Below are 23289 nucleotides of genomic sequence, written 5' to 3'. Positions count from 1 at the left end.
TTTACTTTTTAAAAATTGTTTAATATTTTTTTTACACCAAAAATATACATAATATACTTATCATTATTGTTTCATTTGTAATTTTTGCAGACAGATAATTTTTCTTTTTAAAGATCAGTCACAACAATTTCTATAAACAGCGCATCATTCTTGATGTAGTCAAACTTGTCCAGGCTCGCGTGTGGTATGAAGACATACTGCTTCTTCATGGCCGCCTCTGTACTCCTCGAGTCCTGGCTTCCCGTACTGAGGTGCTCACTACTGCGACTCCTGTCCCCCGTACCGGGCCGGTCACTACTGCGGCTCCTGTCGCTCCCGCGGAGTGAGTCTCCATCCTGGACCCTAGTCAGCTCGTTCTGGAGACCTCGCTTCTTCACGACCAGAGTTTTGACTATGTCTATAGACTGGAACATGAAATTTAAAAAATAATAATATGCAAACTGGTTTACAAAATTTTTCTGCAAAATCGCTTAAATGATGTCCGTTAATGCTTCAAGTAAAATATTTTATTATGGTAATAAATATAATAACGTTCTCTCTCCACAACTGGACATACTCAAAAAATTGTTGAATATTATTTATGTTAATTATGATTTTAAAGGCAGAGTTCATTTTTGTTACCAGCAAATTCTAAATTGTTAGGCCGAAATATTATTTAAAACACTTTCATTTTGATATAATATCGACGCTGGAAAGGCTATTTACTTAAAGCGACATCGCAGTTTTAATAATGACAGAACTAATTACATTAAATGAAACGGAATTGTAAAATAAACAGGCGAATACACATTAAAATATGATTTACCCCATCTATAGATGATCTTTTGAATGGAGGTATATTTTTTTATTATTAAAAAAAAATTAAATGGCTCTCCTGTAAAGTTTGCAAAATGTTGCTTAAAGTAAATAGCCTTTTCAGCGTCGATATTATAACAGAGGTGGAGAACACTTCATAGAAGGGAATATAGAAGTTTAGACATTTACAAGGCTTATGACCTGTCATTGGCTGGTTTAAGTGGCCACTTTACACACTGTAATATTCACCATTCTGCCTATGTTTATTTTATTTATTAGGGATATCAACAGTAATACACGTAAAAAAAAAAATGACAAATAAAATATACAGAGAATAAAACCAATGACAGATATCCACAGAAATACATTAAATACTCGTACAATACATGCTAGTGTGTTTGGGTGAGTGTAAGTGTGTGAGAGGGTAGGTGAGTGGGTGTTATAATGGAATGAGGGTGGACATGTGTGTAAATATTATTGCACAAGTGTCAAAAATATATAAAATATTAAGAATTAGAGATAAAATAAGATTTTATTATAGAAACTAAATATAAGACAAATAAGTTTGTTATAATACGCGGATTTTAAAACATCTATATTCCATAGATAGACCATATCTATATTCCTTCAATTCTTCCATCTGTTGATCTTTGTGAAGTTAAACAGCTGAAACCTTTATGATTGACATGGGTAAGATTTTCACTGAATTATTTTACCCGCGTACTTTCATTTTGATTCCATTAATGTTTTTTGTACATAACTAGTTCATTCTTGTTTTTTGTATGCTACTTCTTCATTCTTGTTTTTTGTTTATCACTTCTTCATTCTTGTTTTTGCATTTTGTTTGAAAGCATCACTTTTTAATACATCTCAACCAAATCGTAAAATGCGCAGTATAACAAACGATAGATGCCTGGTGTTTTAAACTATTATTAGATCAAACATCTCCCGAGAGAATTTTCTGATTGAAATGCCGTGAAAAACTTGTTGTTTTCCTTATTTAAGATTTAGATCGAGTATTACCTGAGTCCGTTTGGGAGTTTGGTCCTTAATGCCTATCCTGGCTGACAATTGTGCGGGCCACGCCAGTACGGGGTCCCAGTTACCGGGAACGAGGGCCACCGAAGCCGTGATATGTCGGCCCCTCCACTTCCCCAAACCATTCAGGTACACTTCTGCCTGCGGAATTCGACACTTTAGCAGAAGGACACGAGTGGGAATAGATAGACCATAAATAAGATAGTAGAAACTAGAAGATCTCATATGTTTTTAGTGCCAAAATTGTTAATTCAATACTTTGAGTAAATGTTTAAATAAATTTTAAAAAGCAGCCAGTAGTAGTCTAGTCTAGTCTAGTCATAGTTGATGCAACTAGCAACTATTAAGGCTAGGCAACACAGACCATTTGTTCTTTCAGAATGCCGGACAAATTTACCGTTATTGATGCCTGTGGGAAGAATGATTGGTCTGTTGAACATTCTACCGAGAGAGGTGGATCTTTTCCATACTGGGATTACCAGTTTTAGACTCTTCATCTCTAACTATGTATCATAATGTGTATTAGTGACTTATTCGTATTTGTTTACTTTTGTTTTTATCAACTCTTTTTTTTTTGTTCATATTTTAGTAGATACCTAATAATATAATTTATGTACATTGTAATTGGCAGAAATGCTGTGTTGTACATTTAAATTAATAAAATAAGAATTGGATTGCAAATTTCCCTGACATTAATTGCGGGAAAAAACGTAAAACTGGGTTTTTAATGTACTAAAAAGTTCCAAATTTAATGGGACTACAAAATTTTTATATAAATCGCGGAAAAACGCAAACTGCGGGGACGTTATTTTGGGGTTCTTATAATTTACCCAAATATTTTAATTTTGGCGACCATTTTCAACGAGTTATAAATAATTTGCTATTAGAAAATAGAAATCAAGTTGGACCTCGGACCTCTGATCCAAAAGTTCGCAACACTAGCCACAGGACCACTACTCGATTCAAATATTCATAACGTGCCCCTCTTTAACAAAGATTTAGGCACATTCAATTCAGTATTACCTGTAAAGCGTAACCATATTTGCTGGTATAGAAAACTGGGCTCAAAAGTACCGATTCATTGTCAATGGAATCTTTTAATTTTTCCTCAAAGTCACCTATCTTCCATAACAGATGTCCTGAAATACAAAGAAGAATTAAATATTACGAGACAGACGTCGGAGTGAAAGATTTTTTTTTTATATTATGGAATTGTAAAAAAAGTATCATGCATTTCAATGAACAACTTTTAACACTGATTGAACTTCTTAGATTTTCACATTCGTCAGATGCACAGTAAGTATTAGATTAGTAAGCGAGTTGTCCAGGTGTTTATTAAAATTTATGTTAATGTAATAATTTTTATTTTTAGTATTCTTTAATAATATGCATGCTTACACTTTCAACTATGTTGTATCCCAACTCAACACAGGGCTCTTGGCCTCATAGACTTAGGGATACGTTATTATTTTTCTGTAATATGAATAAATAAATCAATTTAAAAAATAAAATTATAAACATTTTCTGGGTTATTATGTCGTGTCATTTGTGCTCATTACCAAAGTTTCGGATCGCATTACAGCGTCCATCAACAACCCTGATGAAAATCTAAAAAGTTTAATCAGTGTTTAAAGACATTTTTTGAAAAACATGATATTTTTTTACAATGAGGAAGTTCTGAGTCTTTTTTAATTTTTTTATTTCTAAATAGACTATTAAACTAAGCCAAAAAAATATTATTTTATTAACATATACGGCAAAAATTCATTTTTCAAAAATTATAATAAAAACATATTTGGTTTAATTAACGCATACAATACTTTTTACCCAAGATTTAGAAAAAAAATTAAACCTAAAAATTATATAACACATTCAAAAGAAGTTTAAAATGATAAAAAAATTAATGTAAAAATCAAATTAGAAAATAAAATATTTTAAAGGATCAATATAACAAGAAAATCATAAAGCAGGGTTTCGTAAAGTACATCGTATTATCAGTAGGTTTTTTAAAGTTTTGTATTTCTGCAATAAATAACTCCGCGTGCGATGTCAGAGCTTTTTCTTTGTCAGTTCTTCCGATTGGTTTGTTAAAGGTACGTTAAACCGGATATCCTTCACAGCTCTCATATAATTATTAATTGGTTCATATGAACCAGTGACGTCGTTAAAAGTAGTGCGTTTTTATTTAAAAAAAATTATAATTATTTTCGTAATTTAATAATACAATTTTTACCGCGCGCAAGAAAACATTTTGGTATCCAATTTCCCGTAGGGCTGAAATTCCGCATTCCATAATTTTTCATAAAATTTTCAGGAACATAGGAATTTAGTCGAACTCGGTTATGATGATCACGGAAATAGCGAGATCTCGGATGTAACGAGGAAACATTAGTCGACATTTTAGTTCATGGTTTTCTCCATACAATTATTCACTGTTATAACGAGCTACTTCTCGGACATACCGAACAAAAATATTGTCAAAAATCTTCAATTGTTAAAAACATCATTCTCGAAATAAAAACCTAAGCGATAAAATCCAAACGGTCGGCTAACGTAAAGGATAAATACCGCCAGGCGTTGGGATCGGATTATGTTAATGATAGCCATGTAAGTGTCTAAGTCCCTAATTGTATTTTTCGCCGACAATATTAAAAACTGAACACACATGGTTTTTAAGAAATCCAAGCTTTGTGAACTTAGTAAGTGCCGGTTCGGCACATTGATATAATTTACAGCTGCTTTTGTAGTTTATGAATGACATGCTTGTTTTGGGGGTTTTTACTGGATTTTTTAGTTTTTTTTTGTTCTATGTTTATTTCAATACACAATAAACATTACAAGTGGGTGATGTCAAATGAGTTCTAGACCAGATCAGTTAAAACTTAACCCCTGAATTATAAAAACATGTTTACTAACAAGAGGAAGTGTCTCTCAATTCGTAAAAAAGTGGCAATTATTTGTAAAATCGAACGTGGCGCGAAAAATGTAGAATTGTGTACAAAGTTTTCTCTATCTTCATCCACAGTGTCAACATTGTGGAAAAATAAAGATATTTATTTTCTGCATTTGAAAAGAATATCACGGACACAAAAAAATTTAGAAAGTGCGTTCGTATTAATGTCGATGACGCATTGCTCCAATGGTTTTGTACCCGAAGAAACGCACGATTTTCCATCAATGTACCATATTTACTTGTTTACTTAGTGACAATGTGCAATAGCGATTGTATAAAAAAAACATTTCTCTGGTAAAACGAGTACCTAACGTTTATAACGAGCAAATTCAACCGGTCCCATCTTCCTCGTAATAACCAAGTTTGACTGTATTAATCGCTTAATTTTTTTGAAAGTAATAAAATAATATTTTTAAAATGTCATACCTGTGGTGTCAAAATTGTTGGAAATGTCATGGCTTATGTGACTAGTATACCTCTGCCTCTGTAGTCCGAGTACGGAGTCCATCAGCTCCTTAACATTACTCTCCACCAGTTCAAGTTTCACCGTGTCCGTCTCTACGGTCCCTTTCATTATCTTGGAATCTATGTGCAGAAGCTGATACTTGGAAATATCATTGGAGTGTTTCCTCAACGTCTCCGTAATTTCACTCTGAGAAGCTTCCAACTCCTTGAGTTGTTGTTTATTGATGGAGAGTTCCGTGGTTAGGGTTTCTCTGGTTTGGGCGGCGTCGTGTTGCATGTGCGACATTACTTCCCTGCGAAGTTGTTGTTCTTGGCTTAATTCGTTGCGTAATGTTTCTAAATCCGTTTCTAAAATAAAAAATTGTTAACAATATTTTGAGTTTGTCCAAATTTTGTAGACAAGGACTGGATTCAACTACCTGGGGAGCTGTTAATATTTACATATTAAAATAGAGATAAAGAACATTTTAGAGAAGGTAATATATAAGTTTAAGCATCTACGGGGGTTATTACCTGTCATTGGCTGGTTTAAGTGGCCACTTTAAACACTGTGTAATATTCACCATTCTGCCCATATTTAAACATCTATATGCTTTCAATTCTTTCATCTGTTGGTGTTTGTGAAGTTTGTACAAACAAAAATTTGAACAAACTGAAAATATTATTGATAAATCCACCGGTCCATGAAGAAGTTTAGAAATTGAAGAAAAAAAAAATTCTGGCGTTGCCTAGTATGTAGGTGAAATAATTCGTTTCAAGGTTTCAGCTCTTTAACTTCATAAACATCAACAGATGAAAGAATTGAAGGCATATAGATGTTAAAATATGGGCAGAATGGTGAATGTTACACAGTGTGTAATGTGGCCACTTAAACCAGCCAATGACAGGTCATAGGCCTTATATGCCTAGACCTATATTATTACCTTCTCTAAAATGTTCTTCATCTCTGTTTTAATATGAAAAATAGTAAGGAAAAGATTGCTATAATGTCTTGATATAGATCAATAATAGGCGAAACAGCTATCAGGAATATATAAATGGAACATAAAACATATGTAGGATTTTACTGCCACTCGAACTCCTACGCCAGTTGAAAATTACAGGAGAAACTATGGTGAATATAATTCAGGATAGCGAGAACAGAATGTGACCATGCCCTGTGGTCTTTTTGCATGTCGTGTTCCTTTATTTTTAACATCTCTATGGTGGGGATGAAGTTGATGTACACCAGACTATAGTTGATGTACTCGCGTGTGTAATAGGTTGGACATGCACAATCTGTTGTCTGTCATCTCCAACTGCCGTAGAAGCTCCCTGACTACAACCAAGCAAAATCTTATAGACAGGTACGTCTCAAAACTGGTAGACGTAGAAATGTCTGTAAATGGTTATATACAAATATCTACTGACATTCATTGAAATTTTTTTACCACAAAGTTGATAATTTAAATATTAATATTAAGTTTCATGTTACTTTTCAGGCTGCACATTGGATTTCGAGTTCTTACTTTGACTAACCAAATAAAAAAACTTAAATGAAAAAAAACTTGAAAAGGTACCGATGCAGACAATTTAATTTTGATACCCTTTCTAGAAAAAAAAAATCGGTTCAGTCATGGGGTGCGGAAAACGAAACAGTAAAATGTTGATTTTAGTTAGGCGCAATATCAGAGAGGCATCTATAATAGAGTGACAGAAAAACTATTTTGAAATACCCATTTATTAAATTTCTCCGGAACCGCATATCCTCTTGAGCTGTTCACAAATAGAACCAGGGGTGGTATTCTGAATCTTCTCTCTCCCCTAGAGTGATTAATTTGGGGATTTTTTATTTTTTGCATGCCCCTAAACTTTGCTTTATTTATAGCCACACTGATGATTAAACACGTCAAATAAATTGGAACACGTGAAACCATACATGATGATTTTTATTTAGAACATTATTGCGACCTTAAGCATTACCCAAAACACTTAAATAGGTTGAATTGACCAAACCATCTTTGTTTTTTTCCATTTTTTAAATAGTTTCATATATCATTTGACGTTTAATCATCAGTGTGGCCATAATACAAAGAAAAGTGTCGTCACATTAAAAAAAAAAAATCTCTAAATTAACCAATGGCTGGCTGAATCAGAGGACTGAGGTTCGAACCCACCCCTACCACAACTTCATTCCCATTTATCGAGTTATTTAGAACTCATCGACAATAGCCTCATAATGAACATCATATTAAAATTATTAAAAGATATTATTTACCAATTTTGTTGAGTATTCTCAACCTAGCATCTTGTCCATTAACTATTAACTCCAAATGACTTCGTTCAATTTGTTCTCTTTCAATGTCTTTTTGTAAACCGGAAAATATCATTTCCATTTGGGATGTTCTTAATGATAAATCCTAAAAATGAAATGGAATTACAATAACATAAAACACCATGAAATGTAGAAATTTTTATTTATTTACTTAAACGCCCTTAAGGCCATCAACAAGTTAACATTTAAATTGAAATTAAAGAAGACTACACTAAAAAAACATAAATTCTTATAATCAGTGTTCCATAGCCTAGGGCTCTATCCCACTGTCTTCCAAATGGAATTCTAGGCCATCTATGCCTGTGCACGAAAAATTTGTGCAGACAATTTTTATTCTGAAAAATAGGAGTCAGTGTTATATAAGCTCCTCGTCACCTCCTGGTAGATCTATTGTGACGGGTCCCTGTAAATTAGTTCTTCCCATCCTAGCCGATGGTCCCCCGAGGATAAAGCTTCTTTTGTGATGTAAAGAATTACATTCACATAGATAGTGTATAGGTGTTTCCTCATCTGCACTGTAGAATCTACATCTAATCTACCCTTAAAATAAATATGTGTTTATGTTTTTCCTTTTTTAAAAAAAATGTTATTACTATTTTATTTTATTTTTACATCTGAGCATGTTTTTCATTCTTTATTTCCATTCTTAATTTTTAATTACTCTTACAAATTTTCTTCATTTTTAATATTATTTCCATTTGTAAATACTCACTACAAACTACAAACCTTAAAATATCTTTTTTTCACTTAAATTTTAATTTTTAAACAACTTTCATTTATGTTTTCTTTTTCCTTCTCTTTTTTATACTTTCATAATTAACCTTACATTTAATTTCTTTTTAATATGGAAACTTCACTGGTCCATTAGAATTAAGTCTGATTGTGTAAAATATTAAACTTTGTAACTGTACTGTATGTTTCCTGAATAAAAGAAAATAAAAAAAATATTTAAAAAATCTAGAAGTTTCAGAAAGGTTCATTCTAGCGAGGTGTTCCTTCAATCTACAGTGTCCTGTGAGGGCTCTAACGATAACTCTCACTGGAATTTGGCTGAGGTTTATTAACGAATGCTAAACGATACATGAAAGTAAGTGATAAGTTAAGCGGAAGTTTTTACTCTACATACAGCTCAAAGAGGGTAACCTGTTCATGAAATTTGCTACCAAACTTTGATGTCCGAGTTAAGGTTACCATTGCTCTCCACCAAAAGGACAATTGCTGACTTCACTCTAATGCACAGTGGTATGCACTCTGATAGATTGCCAAAAATTACTGTCCCTGATAAACTTTCGTGTACCCACGAGGACCGGACCGCCAGACTCCGATCCATGTACCAATGCAAGTACAACAAGACAAACTACACTAACCATTATACCCTGACCCCCATGCACAGAACTGCTAATAGGGAAATATCACATACTATAAATACCGATAAAAATATATGAAATAAATTAAGAATACTTAATTGTATTTTCAAAATCAATATGAACATTGTGGAGAAATGTTTTCATACATAAATGTAAAAAAGAATTTTTTTAAAAATACATTGGTAGAAAAACGCGATGTGTTTGGCCTTGGTTGTTGTGATGTCAAGATTCGTGATATTGTTCTACACAAATTTCAATGCCAAGGAACAAATAAACATAAATCATGATGTATTAGGGGCATGGCCAATGGAATCACCGTTTTTGTGGGAATTCAAATTACAAATTTAAAAGTATTTTTTATGCTACTGATAATTTTAAAAAAATATTTTTTTTACTGGAAAGTATTTCATAGATAGATAGATTTCAGTATGTAAAAAAATGTAAAAAAAATAAAACGTGATATTTCCCTATAATGGAGCTGTTGGACTCACTCCACACCACTCTGAAATTAAATCAGTTATCTTATCCATTGAACGACCATCGCTTCGATTCATTACTTTATAATGTGTTTTTTGTTTCAATCCTTCTTAACTTTTTTTCCTTATTTTGTTTTATTTAATGCAATAGCAATGATTATATGTTATACAACTGTGCTTTAACTTTACACTTTTAAACGTGCATTGTGAGACCCTCTGGGCGTTTGATAAATAAATATATAAGACGTACTTCCAGGCGCCAGTCCAAGAACAATGAAGCGTAGAAAAACCTTAAAAACCAATGTTACACGTCCGCCCTGCCAGGAATCCAACAGAGGGACTCGAGCATGGAAAGGGAATGCCCCAATCACTACACCACAAGGCAGACTTATTTCCACTCAATTTAAAGAAATAGAAAGAAAAAAGAAAAGAAAAATATTTAGGAGTTTTACTACATGCTCTTAAGTAAACGTCGAGTGAAAAACACTAGTCCGGGATGCCAGTTCTATTTCAAACACTGAACTGTATTCTCTTTCAGCTCGGACGCAGATATAATCAAAACTTACTTGAAATTTATTTCTGATGATTTCAACTTCTTGATTGACTTGTGCGTGAAGGGAGCTGTACTTTTTGGCCTCGTCATCTATGGTCTTGCGGAGTGTGGCGATGGTAGTCAGGAGTATCTGGTTCCGCTCCTCGGACAGGAGATACTGTCGTTTCATTTTGTTCACCTCATTTTGGACTTGTTCCCTCAGGCTCTTCTCCTCGTCTAGAGATTGTCTTGAAACATCAAAATGTAAATTTTTAAAGTTTGATTATAATATTTTTAAAAATCTTTTTGATTCGAGGAAAGTTAGAAATGCAAGGTTTATAATTCCTAAATTGATTAATTAGTGTGGCGAACAACAATGACAAATACATTTCTTTTTAATATATGCAGGTACAATTGAAATAATATACAACTAAAGAAAATTAAAGTTAGAAAAAAAAACTAAAATAATAATACTACATCAAGACAAGATCTGGTCTATCTTAGTGATTGTTTAAATTTAGAAAGACTTACACCAAAAAAGAAAGATAGGTACATGGGTTTTTTCTGTTAGTGCCTATTTCAATTTTGGTTGGAATTTTGTTAGTTTAGTTATATAATATGTTCAATTATTATTTTATGTTATTCTTGTACTTATATTTTTGCTGTCTATTGTTTGTGTCTTTATTGTTATTTGTGTTGTTCTTATGTTTATTGTAAATTAATGTAACTTGTTTTTGGCCGATCATGTTTTGATATATACATTTTCAAGAAACTTTGACATACAATTTAAAGCTCTAATTTTTACCGCGCAAAGGTCATTAAATTGACAAAACTTACCTTAGTTTATCAATTTCCCATTTGAAGGACTGCGGTTCACTTTCGTATATTCCGGATTTTGGTCTTCTACTGAGAGAATTCTGTTGGGAAGGTCCATATCCATTTAGGGTGGGTTGATCCGTCTCCCTCTGTGAATGATTATAGTGTATTTTCTGAACGCCATCAGCAGCCGCTAGGTGGCTGTACTCGGGTAAAAACAAAGTTTTATTGGATTGGGGTAATTTCAGAGTCGAAGTGTAATGGTTCGATACATATTGTGTCTGGCTTAGTGTATTTGGATTTCGACATTGTCTCGAGTGTGATTCGAAATGTCGTCTTTCTAGATAAGCTTGACACTTTGGGCATTGTTGTAAAATGCTTCCACATTGTTTGATGTGACCCTAAAACAAAAAAGGAAAATTGAGTAAACTTTATATTGTGTTTCATATCATAACTCAATCAAAATATTTAGATATCTCCAGTCGATTATGGGGCAAGATAATAACATGACTGTATGTTTTTAATCCATAGGTACCTAGGTAAGATAATTACTAATCTTAAATACATTAAAAAATATAAATATATTTTTTTAATACCAACTCAGTCATAGTTATAAACAATATAAAGAATAACAACACATAATACCAACGGATTTCATATAGGAACAAAAATATAAAAAAACCAAAATGTACAGTTCGCTAGGGGTGAAAGGAAGTAGGATGGGAAAATAGGGAAGGAAGAGAAGAAGAAGAAATAGTAAGTAAATATAAAACAATGAAAAAATAAATAAAAATGTATTTAAATGTCCACATACAACATACATACATATACACACACACACATCCATATATATATATTTATACATACATACACATACATACACACCCATACATACATATACACACATGAACATGCAAATATATACATACACACATGAACATATAAGCATACACTAATGCACATACTTTCGCGTACATATATATAATTGATAATAAAATAATGAACACTCATAAGTAAAACGATAAAAAAATAGTAACTAAAAATGTTGCTCTTATGACGTCTCTATCGCAATTTTGATATATTTTTTTAAACAGTTTCTTTTTTCGTTAAAAAGATCTATGGCGCTAAATAAAATATTAATTTTTTTATCATATGACATTGTTATAGAGAAACATCACAAACTATTCATAATTAATTTTTTCGATGTCATAATAAGTCATAAGCACATCCGCCATTTTCCATTTTATATGTCAAATACTAGTAATAGTTCTACATTATCTCTGTGTCAAATTCCAAATTATTCCCACTCAAAATTTAGTGTTGCTCTCAATAATTATTCAATGATCTTTAGTAGGTACTACATAAATAAAAATTGGATGCCCACAACCCTAGTGATTGCTCCATAATATTATTTTATTTAAAGGTCTTGTAAAAAAAAACAGTTCATCATCATTCCCTTTCCGCACCTAATGGTGCATAAGGCACTGCATTGGTACACCAATCGCAGCGTATCTGGATCATTTTAATGTGATTTCGCATTGGAAAGCTTTATTTTTGCTATTATTTTATAATGTATGTGATTCTACTGTCCATTATGTTGTATCCCAGCTCAACACAGGGCTCTTGGCTTCATTGAGTTTGGGATGCGTTATTATTTTTATTTTTTGTAATATATATGTATTTGTATGAATAAATAAAAATGAAAAACAAAAAAAAAGTCGTTATTTTAATTACATAAAATACCTGTTATTTTCGAATTGAACTCTTGAAACAATTGAATATTTGCCGTATCTTTAAATCATTCCTAAACAATACAATTTTTCAAATTATAGAAAATATTAGGACGCGAACAAAGACAGCATACTCTCGGGTAAGGTGTTATTAAAATAAGATTTTTTAATTACTTTCAGTAAAAACAAAATGAATTTTTAAAAAATACATTTTTTAGTTTGAGTATTAATTTGTTTTCATTTTTAAAAACGTGAAATTGTTGGCGGCCCTTCCTGGGGCCTTTCAGTATATTTTTATTAGGGACTTCAGTATGTGTATGCGAGGTACTCCTCCCCAATAAAGACTAACGTTTGTCGCAATAAAATATTATTGACTACCTATTATATTATTTACTGTGTCAGAAATAAAATTGTTCATTGTCCTATTTGAATGTTGATCGCCACGCGGTCGGCAGGGGACTGCGGCCGGGTAGCGGGAGGGGGGCGTCGTTATACGTGGCGCGAGAGAGACCGATAGAGCGGGCAAATGTGCTCGCTATCTCTCTCGCCGCGTGATTGGCCAAACTAGTACCGGTCGCTATTGGTCTAGCATCGCCGCCGCACGGCGAAATGTATTGTATATATAGCCCACCGGGCCAAAAATGAAAGTCAATCATTCGTCAATACCACTAAGGGCTATTACTCTCCACTTCGTCTCCCTAATTCGCTTCAACCGGACCACGCCGCCACCTGGAATATTCGACCGCCGCTACCCCCTGGACTTGTAACCCGGATACTCTCTGGATTGGATTTTGGACCCCGGATAAATTGGACCCTTGGCTACTTCCTAGGAACACACCCCGCCGTTCCCGCCGACGGAGAGATACCGGCCTTACAACCCGGTTGCCTACTTCAGGATTGCGGCCACCAGTGCTACTCACTAGTGACCCCGCAAGGGATCTCTAGACAGCGATACCTCCTCCGGAGCTTATCGTTCGCCGGCCGCGGCCTGCCTACGCCCAGCCACCCTGCGTTGACATTAGCCCCTACAGTATACAGTTCTTGTGACTGGCGCGATTGCCACGGAAGCCAGTGATCCGCCGCGTCTGTTACACTTGTATTGGTTTTTTACAATGATATATAAAATATTTATATAGCAGATATAACTTTATTAATGTTCGCTATCAATTAATATAACTTTGTTTTGAATCACTTACCTATATATGTTATTCGAAATTTCCGAGTAACTATGCTTATTTCCTTTTTAACTAAGTTTTTTTTAGACGGAAATGCATTTTCTTTCAGGTATTATAACGTATAATTTTAAAAAAGGTAAATATTACATCAATTATGAATAAAACAATCTCTACCATAAGGTGAAATGATAAGTCTCTTGTTCATCATAAAGATTTGTTACAGTCAGAACTACTATAAATTTACGGGGCACAGGAGCGCGGCACGTCTAGCGGGGAACCTATAAACATTAGGACAGTATCTAAAACTCAAGATGTTTTCAATTTTGGCCAAATTTCAATAATACGCTATTTAAATATTTATGATTTATGTTATTAGAGTCGTTTTTTTCTTTGCATTACACGAGTTTGATGCTGTTATCTCCGAGTCTTGTAGAATAATATGACAACATTATGAATCTTAATGCGCGTGCGCGGAAATTAGAACATTTGTAATACGACTGGACTCAAATTAAAGAATAGTATCCAGATTCAAAGGCCAAGCAGGTACCTTGATATTCAGTACCTACGTTAGTATAGGAATTACGCATTCGTCAATCACGTGCGCTCGAACATTTTTTGCAACCATTTCAGGAATATTTGTTTTATTTTCATATTTACAATGTCTTCTTCTCTTAGTGCCCTGTCAGGTATCCCCAACGTTGGCAATCACTCTGGCAAAAGTCTATCTGTCCTGTGCCACCCGGAAAATCTGCTCCACAGTCCTGAAGCCAGTCCAGTCTCGTATATTTCGCAGCCGGGACATCTGTCTTCTTCCAGCCCCTCTGTGACCCTCAATCTTGCCTTTCAAAATTAAATGAAGCAAGTGGTACTTTTCTCCACGCATTATATGCCCCAGATATTTAATTTTACGAACTTTTATAGTAGTTAAGAGTTCTCTGTACGTTCTAGCTCGACTTAAGACTTCTGAGTTCGTAATTAAGTATATCCAAGATCTTGAGCATTCTGCGATGCAACCGCACCTCAAAAGCCTCCAGCCTATTCATAGTGTTCACATTCAGAGTTCAAGTCTCACAGCCATACAACAATACAGACCACACATAACATTTTACTAATCTTTGCTTTATTTTCAAGTTGAGATTACCATTGTAGAAGAGGGATTTCATTTTATTAAAAGCATCTCTTGCTTTCTCAATTCTGCATTTAATTTCTATATCTGGGTCGAGGGTCTTTGTTAGAATGCTGCCGAGGTACTTAAACTTGTCCACCTTTTTTAATGTAACTACTCTTTAATTTAAGAGAAAATTCGGAGTAATCAAGTCGACCAAATGTTATCCATTTTGTTTTGCCAACATTTATTGTTAAACTCAGTTGTTCGCCAAATGCATCCACACTATTTAACAGCTCCTGAAGATCGGTACAATGTCTAATAACAATATTTTCAAATATTCAGTAGTACTGAAGGTAGTAGGTACTTCAACACTTCTTACACAACAATATTTTTTCAGGCCAGGGTTACACATAACCTAAAATAGGAATTGAATAATATTGTTGGAATATTTACTCGGAACGAATTGTCGAAAGTCGTTATTATATCGAACCGAAAGAACCTACGTCTAGGGTTTAAGTGGCCTTAATAGGAAAGCCGGTCGCAGGTGGTTAAAAGTATTGATTTAAAAAAAAAAGTCTGATCGTTAGTGGAAAATAATTTAAATAGTTCAAATAATTTCAGTGTATAATAAGATTATATACCTTTAATTATGTTCATGTTATTATCATATCAAAATTTAAATTGGTCAACTATATTATAAAAATCCCTCTCCCCCTCTCCTCCTCTCCCCCTCTCCTCCACTCCTCCACTCCGTCTTATATAATATATTATTTTTTCTCTTTACTGTGTAACATGTTCTCTCATTATATTTGTGAAAAAAATTTACTGGATGTATGTTCTATTTTTTATATCGTATATTTTTTATATAACAAGTGTTGTTTTTTCTAAATAAAATACAAAAGCTTTGATAAGGGTAAATTAACGCTTATAATTTAACCACTCGAAGCAGCTTTCATATATTTAATTTTGCCGAAAATGTCGGTGTAAAATTCTTTACGTTATTTGTTTGAAATTATTTTGCGTAAATAATACTGATATATTTTCAGATACTTTTCATTGTGCAATGAGATTTAAAAAAAATTTTTTTTTGTTTTATTTTTTTGTTTATCCAAAAGCAACAGCAATACAAAAAAATAAACACAACCTAATAAAGAACATAAAATAAAACCAAATTAGTTTTCCACATAAATACAATTATAAAAATCCAGTTCAGTTAGACATTAATTCATAGAAGTGCATGTTTTCGAGTTTTTTGTGTGAGAATGCGTATGTAAGTGAGTGGAGTGTGGTTTTGGTAGGTATGTGAATATGTGTGTGAGTGTATATGGGTGTGAGGGTGGGTTTATAGACAGGGTGAAAATGTGTGTTTAATATGAGTGAATAGAAACATCTTAAATTTATAATGTAAAAATATATTTTTTTTTTATGAAGAAACATATTTTTTTTAAAATCATAGTTTTTTAATTCTTGATTCAAAAGTGAGTTTACTGCAGTTAAAAATGTCTATGTTATTAAAAAATACATTATAATTACGCGCCAAGCGAATCAGAGAAGAGTTCTGTGCATAGTTGGTGCGAACTGTAGGTATACATATCATATGTTTTTATAGATATCATGTTTTGTTTTATTTTTTCCTTATTAACAATAAAAATATTTTTTAAAATGTAACCTGACTAGGGTTACCCGTGCCGAGGACACATAACAATCCTTTTATTATATTTTTTTTACACATGGAGAAATTATAAATTTTTAATACAGTTTTAAACAATACGTCTTTATGTTTGTATTTAATTTCTGTATACCTATAGTATTTATATTATAAAACGCACAATAAAAGAACAAAAACATAACGTAAACTATGCGTTTGTGGAGCAGGTGATTCAATGTTGGTTTGGGCGAATAAGACAATCCATTTTACTTCTACCTAGCTCCACTATCCAATTTTTTAGCCTTTTTGAACATTTTCTCGTTTCTAATTGTTTTAATGGATAATGGAGTAGGTTATAGATTTTAATTGCATAATAGGTACTCAGAATCCTTTTGTCAGAAAGTGGTATTGGTTTGTATTTGTTTAAGTTGTCTTTGTGTTGAGGATCTAGAGATTATATTATTTGTACCTATGTTATAATTGTTGGGGTTACGTTTTTCGTTTGAGTGAGAATAGTTTTTGAATCTGTGAGCGAGTATTGTTTTAGCTTATTGTCATGCGTTGTGATTTGTGGAATATTTCTTCAGTAATATCTTAGTACTTTTAATTCATTTAAATCGAATCACTTGTTATCCCAACTTAACACGGGGCTCTTGGCCTCATAGAGTTGGAGATACGCTAACGTTTATTTTTTTTGTTTTTTTTTGTTATATACAAGTATTTGTATAAAAAATGTTTTTTTTGCATAATCTTACCCCATAATGTTAAGAATTTTTCAAAATTTTGAAAATATTTTTCTGCTGAATTATTTCAATAATTCACACATGTCTTTGCATTTGCCCTGCGCAAACAGCAAACGTTACAATTAATCGCTCTACAGTTTAATAATTGTTGATACATTGGTCGGTTCGCGCGTGTGCTTCTTGCTATTTGGTCGTTAATTTCCAGCAATAACTACAAAAATCTGGATTTCGTGCGTTAGATTTTACATGCATTCCCCTTTCCAACTTTACGCCGTACCTGCCTGCTACCGAACACCTACCATACCATGCCAAACATAATGACGTATATAACATTTTAGCTGAGGTATTCCTGGTACCTATCTGTAGACGTAGCTAAATAAGGCGCCGAACCGGAGTCGTGGATATCATGGATCATGCAGTGAAATTGAAATGGCAGTGGGCAGGACACTTGACGAGGCAAAATGATGGCAGTTGGACGTGGACACCCAGAATAACAAAGTGGAGACTATGGGCAAACAAAAGAAGTGTTGGAAGGCCACAAAAAAGATGGGTCGGCGATATTGCCTCTATTGCCGGTAAAACGTGGATGATGAAAGCGGGTGATAGGAAGGAATGGAGACGTTTGGAAGAGGCCTTTGTCCAGCAGTGGAGAGAATAAGGCTGAATAAGAAGAGATTCCTGGTACTGGCATCCCCGTCAGGAACTCGTGGGTTTTTTCACGCTTGGGCTCAGAAAGGCCCTTTCACACATGCCACGCCAATCCACCAGGCCGGGCCAGGTGGATTGGCGACATTGGCGTGGATGTGTGAAAAGGGCGAAAGGATAAATCTGTTGTAAGTAAACCCAAAACTCGACAGTAAAGAGGTAAAAAAACACAAATTAATACTCTAAGACTACAAATCAAAAGATATGAAACATGTTTGCCTTAATGGATGTTAAAATTTAACAGATTGTATTTAATCTGAATTAAATCGTCGATTAAAGTTGATAAGAAAAGATTACACGGATAAGATGTGGCGTCAGGCATCTACATCTACATAATTATAAATAGAGGATATTATTGTAGCTGTGAACTGTAATTGAAAGGCGTTGGCTATCTATGTAGATTTATCAACAAAATAAAATGATTTTAATAAAAACGAACTACTTTGCATGACCTCACTAGTTCTTACGAATCAACCGATGATAAGAGAGTTGTGATATATTTCCAGTTTACGGTAGGTCAAGTAAAGCATCAACAGAACTCATCGAGAAGAAGAGGAAGATAAATTGAGACGTCTTACGCGAAGTAATTTCAAAAATACAAAACTTTGAAAATCATAGCAGTTATACGATACATAAACAAATATTAATTTAGTTTAATAGTCTATTAAAATCTCTCGAATCTGCTTAAAAATCGATAATTGAAATATTTTTTAAAAAGCCCTTCAGGTACCCCAGCGTCATGTTGTTCATGGAATTCGATATATTAAATATAAGGCAATTATATATATCTAGAATAATTATGTTTGTGAAAGCAAATTATTTTACTAAATCCCAAAAGGAACACTCCCACACTACCAGAAGTCAAATTAGAGGATGGTCATGGGGCCTACTACAAACTCTGAATTCGGGCAAAGAAATTTCAGGTTTCTGGGCCCCAAAATATTTCATATGTTACTCGAACATCACAAAACCATGACCCGAATGCAATTAAATAAATTTGTAAAAAAATTGTTACTGGAGAAAAATCGGAAAAATTAACAAAAATTAAAACAGGTTGTACCTACATAGTTAGGCAGACTAGACATAATCCAGAGAAATATATTACCTATGTATGTATGTAGTAGATAAAGAAATTATATTTTTTTGTTAATAAGCCATGATTATTATTATTGTTATTATTAACGAATACTTTTTTTTAAACCCACTGAACCTCATTTTTACAACGTTACTTAACAAATATTATATTGCGCAACGGCAATACGTAGATAAGTAGCTTGTCCATATTTTTAGGTGCAAACTGACAGTCTGTATTGTAGCTATAGATAGATAGTAACGAGTTACACATAAATATGAACAAAGAAAATATGTAAAAATAACTTTTTTTCAATTTGTTAAGGGGAAAACAATAATTGTTAAATCTAAAACGTGTAATATTTATTATAATATGCAGTGCTTGTCACACTTACAGATTTTCGTGAGTTTTCATTCATTTGAAAATTAAGAAAATTATACCCTCTAAAACCTATAATAAGTATTTATTGTGCTACTATCCGGTATCCGGCCGGATAGTTACACTAGGCCGGGTACCGGATGGTTACAGGATATCTGTTTCATAAATAAAATAAAATAAAAAATATGAAAAAATACAAAAGGCAATTATGAAGTTTCGCGTACATTCATTAAATTTTGGATAATTTATGTATGTGTATGCGCATGGGTATATGTATGTGTGTATGTGTATGTATGTATGTAAATACATACATACACATACACACACATATATATATATATGTGTGTGTGTGTGTGTGTGTATGTATGTATGTTAGACGGCCTCCGTGGTGTACTGGTCAAGACGCTTGACTCACGCACGGAAGGTTCTGGATTCGATTCCCGGTGAGAACACAAAATTTAAATGTGATTTTTCTCAAGCCTGGGTGTTCTGTGATGTAATTCACCACTGTAATTGGGCCTCCTGGCCTGTTGTGGTGCATTTTTTTTAAATTTAATATATATGTATGGGTGTATTTATATGTGTATGTATCAATATGTGTTTACTGGTAAGTTTATATTTTTTTTGTCTGTTTATATTGTATAGTGTATTAAAAAGTAATTGCCTAGCTTGGAACGGGGTGTGTACCCTTGTTAGCTCGGCAAAGAGTACAATTTTTTTTATGTAATATGATAATACGAGTATGTATAAATAAATTAACGTAAAACCTTTTTATACAGGTACAGTTAGATTAAATTAGATTAAATTAAATTATAATTATTATTTGCAATTAAGGTTCTTGCATTTTCTTTATAATAGTTTAGAGTGAGGAAATATATATCGATATCATAAAAAAGTTGTTATAATAATTTAGGAATATGGGAAAAGATGCATTCTTATTGTTGTTTGTGCTTGAAATTCCAACATGAAACAATAATTGTTCAAGTCGAGTTGTACGTTGAGGGATACTAATTTTAATTTTCTCAAGCAGTTGAGGGCAATCTAAGTTGTTAACGACTATTTAAATTTATTGCAACAGAGATGGAAAATATTTTTGAGCAAGGAATATGGAAGTCTTCCCTAGGGAGGAAATCCAGCCAGTCTGCAAGCATTTTGGCATATTCAAAACATTGTTAAATTAACTACCCGGTAAAAGATGTATAAGAATTGGGAAATTGTTTTCAGGCGTTGTCTAGTAGGTGATTTGGTTCAGCCGGATGAATCTCGCCCGCATAATAAAGGTTTCAGCTCCTTTACTTCACAAAAGTCAACAGATGGAAGAGTTGAGGAAATGTGGATGTTTAAACATGGGCAAAATGGTGAATGTTACACAGTGTGTAAAGTGGCCTCTTAAACCAGCCAATGACAGGTCATACGCAAAAATTTTCCCTCTCTGTTGCAATAAATTTGAATGTTATCGACTATATTGTAAAGGAAAACGTTTTCAATTATGGTTTTTTAGATTGCAAGGTATCGATTTTGTGTACTCCAGCTTTTTCATAGTTATTAAAATGTACATTTTGACGATAGTTTAGGTGCTTTTTTTTAAATTCTCTCAATCTTAAAATGTATTTACAAAAATGTTTTGATGACAGTTTTCCATTTTCTAGGTAATCCGCGGTGACTCGCGCGAGCCATGCACCTGTCTAAAGTTAGTAATTGTTAATCACAAAGGTACGCTTACGAGCGGCGTTTCCGTGACTTACCTGCAATAAATACGCACTCGCGAACGACTCATTGCAGAAATAGCACACGACACTTGTTTTCGGAGCATTCCCGTTTCCGTTCATGGCGAATATGGCTTTATCGGGTGGGATATGCGGGCGGTTGCGCTCGTATAACGCGGCTCAGAAACGGACAAATGTTCGGCAAAGTGGGTAACATAACTACATACTGACTACAGAATACGGGGTACTGAATATGGCGCGCAGTGTTATCGGAGATATCATTACGCTTATCAGTTTATCAGCAAATTGACAAGGCATGGCGCAAGGTGTAAAGTGGCCCTGAGTCATATCGCTGGCGCTGGAAAAAGTTACATTTTTTTAAAGTACAGGTAAACGTCGTTTTACGCCGGTGTTCTGTTCCGAGAGACACGGGTGTAAAATAAACACAGATATAAGGTTAGGTTCCGTGTCAAAATTCTAAGAACAATCTAACTTGTATATTTAATACATTTCCTACATATATTCAAAATAAATTATAAACGTATTTAACAAATACAGTTTAAATTCGTTTACAAAATAAATAATAATCTCCTGATAAAAATAATGATTTTTTTTATAATAAATACTAACTCACCAGTTCGTCGGTACTAAATTAAATTCTCACACTTTTTTGAAAAAGTTTCCAATTTCATTTGCTGTGATTGTTGCTTCCTTTCTAGCAGAATCATAGCTCAAACTACAAATATTTTAATATTCTTTTAATTTTAATAATAATAAAATATAATCATACCTTTTTGTTTTTCTTAAAAACAAAACGAAAACTAACTCGGAAACAATTTCACACACACAATAGGCTGCTCGTGTACACGCCGTGTACACAGTAATATAATAAAACAACGTGTAAAAGTGTGTCTGCCATTAGAATCGCGGCTCCTGCTGTCGACCGAACCGGGGAATCCCACGCCGGCACCGACCGGCGTAATTGTAAATCGGCGTAAATCGAACCAGCGCAAAACGACGTTTACCTGTAATTATAATTTTTGAAACGAAAGTTCTCGAGTAGTTGGTAGTTAAAAGTACTCTTATGTATGAAATAAATAATACGCCCACACTCCAGAACGTGCCTATGGGCCAGTGGAGTGTCTACAAATAAATAAATAAAAACATGTAATTTACAAGGTTTACAAACACATTTTTTTGTAAACCTTGTAAATATTTATTTTTATTTTGTTGGATAATTGAAAAAAAAAGTTATTATATTTTCCAAATGAACCCGTAAAGCCACTATTTTAGAGGCTTGATCAGGTGGGAAAGAGAGGAAATGTAAGGAATTTATGAAAAATACACAACAACACTCAGACCAATAATTAAGTTCAGTGCTACGGGAAAAATCCTTGTCTGTCATGTACTTACATTAGTACATATTGTATTTAGTTAGCTGGTGGAAGAAATAACACACTGCATAGGATGTAATGTACCTGGAGCTCAGAATCATTTGGCGTTTAGCATCTGGTAGAACCCCTAAGGACTGATTCTAATATTATTTTACGCAATGCAAAAATCGTGTATTTTCATTCAAAAGAGTCTCTAATGGTATTCATCGGAAAACCATATTCTTTTGTGCGTGAGAAATAGAATTTCGCGTGAATCTCAGGATGTCGCTGTCATGTACTTACATAGTACATATTGTATTTAGCTAGCTGGTGGTAGAAATTACGTACTCCACAGGATGTGATATATCTTGAGCTCTGATGCATTTGGCACTTAGTCATCTGGTAAAATCCCCAAAGACCAATATTAATATCTTATGCAATACAAAAGTAATGTATTTCTATTTAAAAGGGTCGTTAATGGTATGCACCCGAAAATCATATGCTTCAGTGCGTGAGAAACATAATTTCGCGTGAATCTCAGAATGTCGCCTGAGAATAATAAATGTAACTATTTTTTGTATTAACCTACCCCTCCATAGGACCAAAACTTGCATTATATAAATCCATACGCAGTCCTTTGGGCGGTAATTAGAGATATAATCTTACGCCGTTACTACGCTAGTACGACGTAATTGTTTTTTTAATATTTTTACCGGAATTGTTTTTTTTACCTTGCTTATAATATACAAGGTTTATATTTCAAAAAGAGGATTTTTCTGCTAGTATATTACTTTATTTTAGCTAAACTGTTGGGATCAGGAAGGATATTCTAATGTAGGCCAATCGGGAACTTCTCAGCATTTGCTCAAGTGGAGAGGAAACCACTTACAACTCT

The 23289-nt window shown here is 33.5% G+C and overlaps 1 protein-coding gene across 1 annotated transcript; it reads right to left on the bottom strand.

Moving 5' to 3' along the window:
* LOC148272163 (uncharacterized) lies at window positions 1-21270 on the bottom strand. The gene is made up of 8 exons (XM_088240438.1): window positions 21061-21270; window positions 10778-11157; window positions 9975-10188; window positions 7509-7650; window positions 5213-5599; window positions 2857-2972; window positions 1819-1974; window positions 1-404 (listed from the first exon to the last, which is right to left on the bottom strand). Exons 1-8 carry the CDS (start codon window positions 21142-21144, stop codon window positions 108-110), a joined length of 1776 nt encoding a protein of 591 aa, XP_088096564.1. The 5' UTR covers window positions 21145-21270; the 3' UTR covers window positions 1-107.
* Window positions 21271-23289: the final 2019 nt, after the last annotated feature.

This window comes from Micrasema longulum, unplaced genomic scaffold (genome assembly GCF_059751315.1).
Source record: "Micrasema longulum isolate JH-2025_06_02 unplaced genomic scaffold, ASM5975131v1 h1tg002452l, whole genome shotgun sequence".
Lineage (NCBI taxonomy): Eukaryota > Metazoa > Arthropoda > Insecta > Trichoptera > Brachycentridae > Micrasema > Micrasema longulum.
The sequence above is the reverse complement of the archived record's forward strand: the minus strand, read 5'-3'. Positions and strand labels throughout refer to the sequence as shown.

What these genes read in the sequence shown, in the direction of transcription:
- LOC148272163 (XM_088240438.1), bottom strand. Translation starts at nt 21,144, where the DNA reads ATGAACGGAAACGGGAATGCTCCGAAAACAAGTGTCGTGTGCTATTTC. An exon ending in TGGGAAATTGATAAACTAAG is followed by an intron (nt 10,189 to 10,777) that starts GTAAGTTTTGTC and finishes TGATGTTTCAAG; the next exon opens with ACAATCTCTAGACGAGGAGA. An exon ending in AAACTCCCAAACGGACTCAG is followed by an intron (nt 405 to 1,818) that starts GTAATACTCGAT and finishes TTCATGTTCCAG; the next exon opens with TCTATAGACATAGTCAAAAC.